At 37.2% G+C, this 11,174-nt stretch overlaps 1 protein-coding gene across 2 annotated transcripts in view; it reads right to left on the bottom strand.

Moving 5' to 3' along the window:
- Positions 1-341: 341 nt before the first annotated feature.
- WAC (WW domain containing adaptor with coiled-coil) overlaps positions 342-11,174 on the bottom strand; it is a 56,449-nt gene continuing 45,616 nt past the window's right edge. For both annotated transcript variants that reach the window (XM_010006968.1, XM_010006969.1), the window contains 3 exons: positions 7,560-7,746; positions 3,956-4,083; positions 342-1,564 (listed from right to left, as the gene is read on the bottom strand). In XM_010006968.1, coding sequence (XP_010005270.1) covers positions 1,495-1,564; positions 3,956-4,083; positions 7,560-7,746 — 385 coding nt within the window. In that variant the 3' untranslated portion in view covers positions 342-1,494. The remainder of the gene's footprint in view (positions 1,565-3,955; positions 4,084-7,559; positions 7,747-11,174) is intronic.

Raw genomic sequence — 11,174 nt, 5'->3', positions numbered from 1 at the left:
AACACATACACCTCTGCAAATATTAAAACTAGTACCGCCATTGCTGTTTTTGTGGTTGTTTTTAAGCAAAGAAAAAGTCACATTTATTTTGTAGTAGCAATAGTTTCTTTTTTATTTTTAATATACTTTAGGAAACAATATACAAAGCTGAGCTTTGCCACCATTTTCAAACGGTGGGTTGCTCCAATTACACAAATTCAGCGTTTTGTGATGGTTAAGAACAGCAGTCAGCACCAGACTTAAACAGTTAGCTACAACACAAACATCCTTCCAAATGAAATGTCATAATATCAAGACAGGTAAACCAGGAATTAACATATGACAGCTGTTGGGGAGGTGTCTTAAATCATTCTTGTTGAATTTTATATTTCATTAAATATTTTATACACATTTTCCTGTTTACAAGTTTTAAACAAAACCTCCCTTGAGGAATTATTTAAGTACAAAAACGTTCAACAAGAACAGTTCTACTAAAGAGTCCCCAAACAGATAAAATTTTAATATGTGTTGACCAAAGGAAATGAAAACCAGTGTTTCTTTTGTTTTAACATGTTTATTACAACAGATACAATTCACATCTGACTAGCTTTTTTTTTTTCCTCTTTCCCCTCCCACAACCATGTTAACATGTTCATTGGGCTATTTCTTTATATTTGAGCAAGTAATGTACTTTCAGCACACATGCCCAGCAGTACTATAAGTCCATTCTTACAGGGTGCAAATGGAAATACGTTTCAATAATTTATACAAACAAGTGGGTTATGCTCAATCACTGCAATTTTAAGCTACTGTACACAGGAATGAAAAGATTATAGAAAAAGTGCCATAGCAACAGTGCCTTAAGAAAAGAGAAAATTAGAAGCATTAAAAAACTGATAAAATCAGATTTAGGATTTCATGGGGAAATGGAACACAGAAAATGAGAAACATTTCTCTGTAAAACAGAAACGGAGAAGCACTGCTCTTGGTTCGGTGCAAGTGTGGAAACGGTTGTTTCACGGTATTTTGTACATTACCCAAATTGTTGCAGCCTTAGACACAGATCGCCTGGCGCTTGCATTGAATTTTAGGAAATGCAAGACTTCTGAATGATAAATTAACTAAAAAAAAAAGAAAAAAAAAAAGAAAAAAAAAAGAAAGCTAATTTTGCAGACAGGTTTACATGTAAAAGGCTAGGTATTTAGCCACCTCAGCATTGATTAGTTTTGGATGTCTAAGCTCTGATACACATGGCTTCCCATGGCTTCACTCTACAAAACATATTTACAACGTGAAGAATACATCTACAAGAAATCTACATTTCAAGGGTTTTACAAATCATTCTTGTATCTTGCCCCTGAATTTGACTCCCTCCTGTCCCCTTCCCCATGTCAACTTTTTTTCTGCCCAGCTCAACGGTCCAAAGTCTACTCAAATGCAGCTCAAAAGTGTTAAGACTGGGCATCAGTTTAATAGTTCCTGTACTCAAAACCATGTGCAATTGTTTACAACTTTTCACACCATGAAGGAATTCTGATTCTTTAGCTTTTCAAGTTCTTTAATTTGTTGTCTCAAAAATAGTATCCTGCAAGAAAAAAAAAAAAAACCAACAAATTAGTATTATTACTAGTATTACTATTACACAGATACATTAAATAAATATCTCCACAATACTTCTACAATCTTGGCAAATGACATCAAGCTCCTTAGCTCTATTAATGCACTTCAATTGAATTTCCAACCTGTTCAATCACCTACAAACACTGCATGCAGAGGCACAGAGACCTGCAGTATTCAACTCCTTAGTTCACAAAATTTATTTGCTGTATTTCATTATGACCAATACACAGTTATGTTTAAGCCTCTTCTTCACCTGAATTTAACTCCCAGAAAAAAGAGAACACTGGAGGAGGATGTTGAGTAACCGAATGTTCCAAGAACAGAATTATGCCTGTGTGATGCAGTTTTCAAATTCAAAGCACCTGTGACTTTTTTTTTTAAACAAGAAAGCCCTCTTCTAGGTGAAACAATTTCTAGTATCTGGCTCTGTGGCTGATACAACAACCACTTCTTCTAAAGCTAGTCTCTAGTTATGGTAAACTCCAATCTTAAAATATTTCATCATTAAAAGACATTGAAGGAAATAAAAGTTGTAACTACACCTGGCTTACAAAGAAATTGCATTGCTAGCAATTCCCCTCTATATTTTTCCTCTTCTATTGAACTGCCATAAACTATTATTGCGATTAGCGAACATTTGGCTTACATACTGTTTCCCAGATTTTTTAATGAATTTTTAGTAACAAGATTTCATGACACCGAAGTGTAATGCTAGCATGTAAATTAATTTAGAAGATCATCAAGGAAATCTGAAGTTTCATACAAATATTCTATAAATTCCAAAGCAACTTGAACAGACACAGAAAAAAAGCATCCACTTCAGCATATTTTTGTAGAACACTTGTCAAATATGTGCCCTGTTCAGTAAAAATTAATTTTCTGCTCAAAAGTAGCTTAGAAACTGTTAGGATAGACACACTGAAAAAAACATTACACTTAAAAAGGCATGGACATACAAAATATGTCAATCACATGCTGTGAGTTACAGTTAAAACAATATACTCATTTTGCCCAGAGAAAGTTCCCTCTCAGAACAAATGTAAACAGTTCCTTCTGTGCAAAAGCAGAGAAATAATGTAATTGTTCAAACCTATTTGCTTTGATAATCACATCCCTTGCAAAATCCTCCCCCCCACCAACTTGTTACTTATGCCATATATTCCACATCTTTGGGATTGCAGCAAAAATAAAAGATACATGTTATCATAGATTCAAAGTCATAATAGTCATTATTCATTGATAGCTTAGTGATACATAGTGCACATGAAACAAAGTACTATTTAGAGAGGTGAACAATGACATTTAGCATGTTATTTCAGATCAAATGTGCACCCAGAGACAGAAATGAAACCTTAGAGGAGATTTTACTTTGTCTGTAAGAAACTAAGCAGTTCATTATATGTTCTATAGAATCTGTAATTTATGTAAGGAAGTTAGAAAATAAAATTTCAGAAATAATGGACTTTTTGGAAAGTCCATTATTAGGAAAGATTTATAAATACATTATAGCCTACTTTTGACTACAACAATTGTTTTACTAACTGCCAAAAAGCAAGAGCTTCTAGGATAACAGTAGTTGTTTGAAAAGCATCAAACACTATTAAAGCAGCTTAGAACAGTAAATGAGAATCACTGCATTTAAACTGTAGCATAACTTAACAGACAGGACAACATAATTCAAAATGGAAACTGAGTATGAAAGTAGATGAAGATCATGACTAAAGGTGAAAAGTTTCAGCCTGTCTTGTAAGACTAAACTCTTCAATCTTGCACAATGGACTAATGACATGGCTGTGGACTGCCTCAGTGAATACTGACTTATGCAGCAGAAGTCTACTTTGCTATAATTGTCTCACTAAAGAACCCAAAAATTATCTTAAGACACCTCAAACCTACGTAACAGATGTTAATTTTTCCTCAGCTTGTGATATCAATGAGACCTCTTAAAACTTCTTCTGGCTTTAGACCTACCAAATGTCTTTTGCAAAATATAGTGTAAACCTACATGTAAACCATATCATCTATGTATCATGTATGGACAGGTATTTCAGATGTATGCTGAACTAGTGCGAGTTAATCAGGTTTTCTTAATGTACTACTGTACCTGGAAAGATATTTCTTTCCTAAGTGAAAATACCTATAAAAGTTACATATTCAGTTCTATTCATTAGAGACTAAGAGTTATGTCTGTGATTAAGAGGCAGAATGTACACAGGGAAGACAACCTGCAAACCTGGCAAGTATGAGCATACTTGTAAAGTCATCGGCAAATACAGCTCATGCAAAACAACACCAAAATGGGAATTCTAACACCACCTTGAAAATTATGATTTTGGAACACAGAGCACACACTTACCTTTGCTCACGCAAAGTTGCTTGAATTTCACATACTCGAACTAAAGACCTTAAATTCTTTAATTCAGTACAAATTTCTGACATATGGACACTTCCCATGTTATGGGCTTCCTCACGTAATCTTGATGCCTGCAATGGTTACACATAAAGGTTAGGATTTTGAATCATGCATCAGAAACAAGTGGCTGTAAGCCAAAGGATTGGTAGATGAGTGTGTCTTGAAACAGTAAAGCTTTCTAACTTCAAAAGGGAATATTAAATCACATTAAGTTCTCTACAAAAGCCCATTTAAAGCCAGAAATGAACAACTGTCTGGTAAGAGATGGTCTAACCCAGACCCATGCTACAGCAGGGATGGTTTAAATTTCCTTGATCCTAACAGATGTTTACCCAAACATTTTGAAAGATCATACATGTCAAGGCTCCATGTTTCCAGTAATTTGCTCAAGTAGGCAAAACTCTTCACCCACTATTTCAATGGCAGACAAATTTCAGACCTAAATTAAAAACCTTAGGGACAAAAGTAAGTGAATGTCCTCTTCTCTCCAGCTACCTTATAAAGGAAAAAACAAACTTTGCAACCCTCTTCAGGTGTTCTCTTCCAGACAAATTCCATTATTGTAATATCCCCACTTATTCAGGTGGAGAGAAGCAGAAGTATAAATTCAGAAGGCATGGCCTATTCCCCAATTTGTGCATTTCTTGCAGTCTTGTCACTTAACACCAAGGAGAGTAGTATAATTACTCTGAGATGCTGGGTATCACACTGCAATAAGGGAAGAGGGCTTCTTGCAAGCGGCACACTGAAAGAAATAGTTTCAAATAGATCCTTGCTTGCAGTACTACTGTTTAGCAATGTTATTCTGAGTCTGGCTGGGATGGAGTTAATTTTCTTCACAGCAGCCCATGTGATGCTGTGTTTCAGGACCACAACAGTGTTGATGACACACCAGTGTTTTACCTCCTTCTGAGCAGTGTTTACACAGCATCAAGGCTTTCTTCTCCCTTTCTCTCTCTAAACCCCACCCCCTAGCAAATATGCTGTGGTTGGACAAAAGACAGGGAAGGAAAGCAGTCGAAACAGCTGATCCAAACTGACCACAGGGATATTTCATAATATACAATGTCATGTGCTCAGCAATAAATCTGGGGGGCAGTTTTCCAGGGGCTCCATTACTCAGGGACTGGCTGGGCACTGCTTGCCTGGTGGTAAGTGACTGCTTTTGCAAGACTTCCCCCCTCCTTTTTACTGATTAGGTTGTCCTTATCTCAACCCATGACTTTTCTCACATTTGCCCTTTCAATTCTCTTCCCTATCCTACTGGGGATGCGGTGCAGCTGTGTGGTGCTTAGATGTCCTACCATGGTTAGTCCAAAATATCTGATTAAGTACTTGTATACTGGTATTTAGCACAGGTCTTAATTAACTTTTGGCATTTCTCCAGTTCAAAAAAAGCACTTTGTGTTCTAACTCTGTGCATTAAAAGTTTTCCTTTCTGGAGTGTGTTGACATACAGGAGTGCTCTGGTCTCCAGTAGGACGTAATTTCGCATGTCCTCCCTACACAACTCCAAAGCGTTGTGACTGACAGCAAGCCTTCAGTAACAACTTGCAAAGTACTTCTTTTTAAGCTGATCTGTCACCTATCTTAAAGCAATCTCATTTAAAATCATTTTTGCATACAAGATTCTTGGTAAAAGATGTTAACAGTCTTGCTGCAAATCAGGAGATAATCCTTACTTGCTTTCCTGTATTACCAAAGTCTGATACTTCCAACAAATGAAAAAAAAAGTCCCAACCAAAGATCCATGCTGACTATTACCAGGGTTTTCAAGTATTTGTAAAAAAGTAAATTCATAATTTTTTCTACTTAGAAATTGTTCAATACTCAAAGCACCTCTGAGCTGAGACCACTTAAGATTCTGTTTCTCACATTCCTTAAAGATAGTTCTATTGATTATTTTCTAATTAACCACAATACTGGATTGTTTTCCAGTTTTCGTATTAACTGCTTAGGAGTTCTGCAAGAAAACTGCTAGTGATTCAAGAATTGGTTTAGTTGCTAATTACTGCACAGCACATTTATTCAAGTCTGCTTTAACACATCTGTCTTGGCTAATTTATATACGTTTCAGTTTATTCTGGCATGTACTCTTATGCCCTAATTTCAATTTAAATTATGCATCTAGTTAGAAAGCTAAAGAAACCAAGGCATATTTTAGCCTCTCCACTTTCATCTAGCTTACCTTCTTTAGATTGCACCTATACTTTCATTCACTTTTTCTTTTATATCAAATATCTGACTAAAGTTTCTCAAGTGTTACTATTCAAAATTGGTTTATAAACAACAGTGTCACGTGAAATAATCTGAAATAGCAGACAGGACAATACAGCATGTTACACTTCACACAAAGGTAAAAGTATCCAGCTGAGTATATGACTGCTTAGCATTAGCTTTTTTGTTGTTTTTTTTTAAATCTGTGTTACTAACAGTGGGGGAAAAACTGCCTATGAACTGTATAAATCTGTATTTTCTGCATTAAGATATATGTCAATTCAGTACACAGCAAAAATACTACTATCAAAACTACAGGCCAAGGCCAGAGAGAGAATTGGCTGTGCTGCACCATTTCCTTAAACACATTTGACAGCAGTAGCTCAGTCAGTCATTTGACTCAGTATAGGTTGGTTATAACTTAAAACTGAATTTTAAAAACTAATTAGAAGTAACAAAACAAGAACCCCTAAAAGAGTCCAAATAGGGTACCACTCTAGACTGCACTTCTAAGAGTCATCCTGTAAGTTACTACCCAAAAGCCACCAGTGTAGGCTAGAGCCAGCATGGAACCACTCTTCAAAGGACCAAAGTGAACAGGGATAGGTAAGATTAAATATCCCATGCAGACTGTGTCAGACAGGGTTGCCTCTGAAAGGACTTGAACTAGACTCAACCAATATGGTTCCTCTGAGTAACACATTCCAAGCAGCTGACATGCATCCCGTTACCCTGTACTACACACATCACAACAGGACAGGTTTCAAGCAGCTGGTTTTAAAATAGTGACGGCAATGCTACAAGATTTCCCATGATGTAAAAACAGCAGAAATTCAGTCTGAGCCCTCTATATAATCTTTAAACCTGGGTACAACAAACAAGCCAGAGTTGCTTTCACACTGTGTAGAGCTAACAACTCAGTGACTCAAGAGTCAAGTTTCAAATAGTTTAACTGTGTCACCTAATTCATAATATTTTCCACATAACAAAAATAACATTATTGTAAAAATCTGTTGAAATTTATGCTCTTTGTAAATACCAATGTAACTTTAGACAGTAAGGAAACAGTTGTGAGGATCACTATTCATTGCAGAGAATTTCAAAAGCACTGGTACTTTAAGGAAGACTGAAAATACTCAACTGCTAAATGGCATTCACAAGTAAAACCTGCAGACCTGGCCTAATTTCTTTCTCCTCTTTTCTGGCAAAGGCCAAGATTGGGTTTTTTAAAATAGTTTTAATTCCTAGTAAACACAACCAGTATAAGAAAACCACATTTTAAGCTACACATTTTGCACTCTCACAGGGAACAAAGAACAAGGGTACTCACCTGCTTTTCTGCATGATCTGCAGGCCAGCCTTGAACATGCTTTATAAGATTTTCATTGAAGTGTGCTGCTAGCGTAGGTGTTAAGGAACAAGTGGGTCGTACAGATGTGTTTTGTGGTGCAGGTGTTGAATTTGACGCACTAGTGCTAGAGGTATGATTTGGACCTGGTGATGGGCTTCTTTGACTACTAGAAGAAAGAATAAAGAAAAAAAAGTGATCATTTAAAGTCACAGGCAAAACTACAGAGAAACAAAAACTTAAAATTCATTGCTTCCAGCCACAAAAATATATAGCGCATTAAACCACAAGTAAATACTTCTGGTAGACCAAACCTGTACCACTTTTCCACTTTTATGGGAACTGTGTGAGTGCTACAATATACCAGGGTTTGCTACACATCTGTGCTACTGCACAACTCCTAAAATTACTTTTTAAGAGTTCATTGCTGTTCTTCACTTTCTGTAGTATCAGCAATAGACAACTTCACCATGACTTTCACTAGCATAAAAATTGCTATTTGGTATATCATCATTATCAAACAAAGGATCAGAATGTGGGGGTTTGTCTCCTCCTTGCAAGCACTGATGTCCAGGTGATCTCACTTCTAGGACACCAAAACTTGCACTGGGAGGAGAACATAATCCGTGATGACAAGGGAAGCTTAGAAGCTGACGTTTCAGCACATGTCCTTTCGTGCTTCCCCACCCCTTGCAAAAACAAGGCCTCTACATACTTCCCTTCCCAGCATTCATTTAATTACTCCTATCCCCTCACCCCACACACAGAAGGGACTCTGTTCCTCTGTTTTGCTAAGAAGTGGTGGGAGCAGCACTAATTATATACGCAAACATGGACAAGGACACATCAGGATGAAAACAGACTGCTTTGTCCTCTCCACCCATCCCTTCTAAGGGAAGACAAAGAAAGCAATAATCTCAAGCAGGACAAAATAACATCACTAGCACCATATCTGCAACAGTACCTCACAGTTACAACGTTCTTTGGCACTACATATACTTAGAAATAGTACTACTAATTTTTTAAGTACCTAGCCATTACTCATAAATGTTCACAATCACCCTCTCACTGGCAGCAGCTTTTCAAGACATGTCATAATTGCAGTCTATTTCTTAGAACTTTGTTACTCTTTGCCTGCAAGTGATATAACATGAAGAAAAAACAAATTTGAGAGGAATCTTAATTCATCACCTAACCTACCCCCTTGAGGACTCCTAGCATAATGCAACTATCTTTACAGACCAATGCCCAGCCATTTATCCTAATCACACTTGCAAAGAATTACAGAACATTTCCAAAGAAACAGCCAACAAATTACATACAGGACACTGTTCTACAGCAGACTTCATTCTTTTCAGTTCCCCAAAAATTGCTTAAAGGCTTAGAATTTGGAAAAAAAAAAAAAAAAGGCAAAAAAAAAAAAAGCAGAAAGATTTTGACAGGCAGCTTTGTTACAGTTGTATACATAAATTTTCTTTTATTTCAGGCTGCAGTAGTTGCAAAATGGAAAATATGACATAACTGAGGGGAGGGGGAAGTACTCTTTGGATTTTGTGCTCTGTGTCCTCTTCAGTAATTAACTCAACTACTTCCAAACTACTTCCAAGTACAAAAGCTTAACTGTAGAAATGCTCAGTTGATAGGGAAAAAATGGTATTTAGATTTTGAAGCTGGAGTTGAAACTAGTGAAGAATGTGAAGGGCAACAAGGGCTGTAGATCAGGAGCAAAGGAAAGGTCAAGGACCAGGTGCACTGCCCCTCTTTTACAAGGCCAGGGGACCTAGAGACAAAGGACATGAAAAGGGCAAGACAGTTGGCAACTTTTTTTGTCTGGGTTTTTAAAAGTATGGTCTGTCCTCAGACCTCCCACATGCCCAAGCACAGAGTCAGTCAATGCCAGTGAAGTATTATTCACAGCAGAGGTAGAAGTTAAGGAGCAGTTAAGCCATCTGTATATATGTCCATGCAACCAGATAGTTCACAACCAAGGGTAAACAGGGAGCTAGCCAGTACAACTCAGATGTTGCATCATCTTGAAGCAGCATGGTGAGCAGGAAAAATTCCTGACGTTGAGGAAAAAAGCAAATGTTAAAGCCATCTTTCGGGAGCACAAGGTTCAGAAGAATAAATAAAATCTATGAGTTTCTAAAAAATAAAGTTGTGCCTTAATTATGAATTAAACATACTGTCACAAAATATCCTATGTTAGCAGCAGGGGGAGCTATGAATGCAGTGATGACAGTTTCAAACCACTGCAATATTTTTAAATGCTTCAATAAACCCTAATACCTGTCATAGCTGCTGCAGGACTTAAAGACTGACTGTGCCCTAGGTAACAGAATACTTCCTGAGAGGCAGAAACATCCGTAGAAGAGTATGAAAACGGGATGGTTCTGAAATACACTACTACAAACTACAAAATCTTACAAACTACAAAAAATGGGAGGAAACACCTTCCTCTCCAGCAGCTTTTCTTTTCTAAGGTAAAGGAAAAACACTCATAGTCCTTTCTGTAATTAAAGAGGAACTAACAACCTGACTAAACTATTAATTATGGAAGCACTCAGTTCCATTTTTAAAGCAGCCATTATTCCAAAGACATGCCATGAATTATCTCTTACAAAAAGACTCACTGTATACCTACATTGCATTAATTTCCTAACTTACATGACTGAAACTGTCACAACTTTAAAGTTATCAATAATTGTAAACATATTTCTTAAGACAGTGCTCCTTCTCAAACAAGTTATTAGTAAAAACAAAGGAAATGTAGATACAATTAACTTGTGCACAATGAATCTGCATTTAAGCTGTAGAAAAATGCAACCTTAATTCACACAGCCTCTTTTGGGACCATTTGTACACTTCAGGCTGCTAAACTGTTGTTCATTCCTATGAAAAAGGTAAAGGGAATTAGCCCCAAGAGCAGTCCCCAATGCGGCAGGCTGACTGCGTTCATCTTCAAAGGAATCATCTCTTCTATATAAATTTGGAAACACTACCTGGGCACAAGAAAACTTTTGCAGTTGTATAAATCTACACCTGAGACAGTCCATTTTAACTCAGTTCCACTGCACTGAACAGAAGGAAACACCAGTCACAGGTTTTTCCAAATCACCTGTTTCTTAATCTTCTGGTTTTTGCAAACAAGACTTCCAAAGAAACTGAAATGCATGAACTCACAATGCACAATACACCATCACAAACGTGTAAGAATTTGAGATACAGGATATAAAAAAATACTAATACGTAACAATATATCTGATACTGTGCTGCACTCTCTCCTCTGTTTTTGCTCTGCCTCCTGTGCTGCCTCCTCAAATACAAGGCAGTGCTACCTGCACAACCCCTCTGCTCCAGCAGTACAGCTGCTGGGACTAACTCTCCTCTTCCAGTAAACTGCTGATGCCAAGCAGATCAATAGTTTGCAGAGGGCCAGTAGGTCCCCAAAGGGAACTCAACATGGGTTAGGGTTATGCCACAGTAGGAAGTCCTGTAACATGAAGAGAAGGGGACACACACAGTACAATATGGATTAGCAGGCTACATGCCCACCTGTATCACTTTACACAGACTCCAGGCCATGGCAAATGTTTC

The sequence above is a fragment of the Chaetura pelagica genome, unplaced genomic scaffold, assembly GCF_000747805.2.
Source record: "Chaetura pelagica isolate M959 unplaced genomic scaffold, ChaPel_1.0 scaffold17, whole genome shotgun sequence".
Lineage (NCBI taxonomy): Eukaryota > Metazoa > Chordata > Aves > Apodiformes > Apodidae > Chaetura > Chaetura pelagica.
The sequence above is the reverse complement of the archived record's forward strand: the minus strand, read 5'-3'. Positions and strand labels throughout refer to the sequence as shown.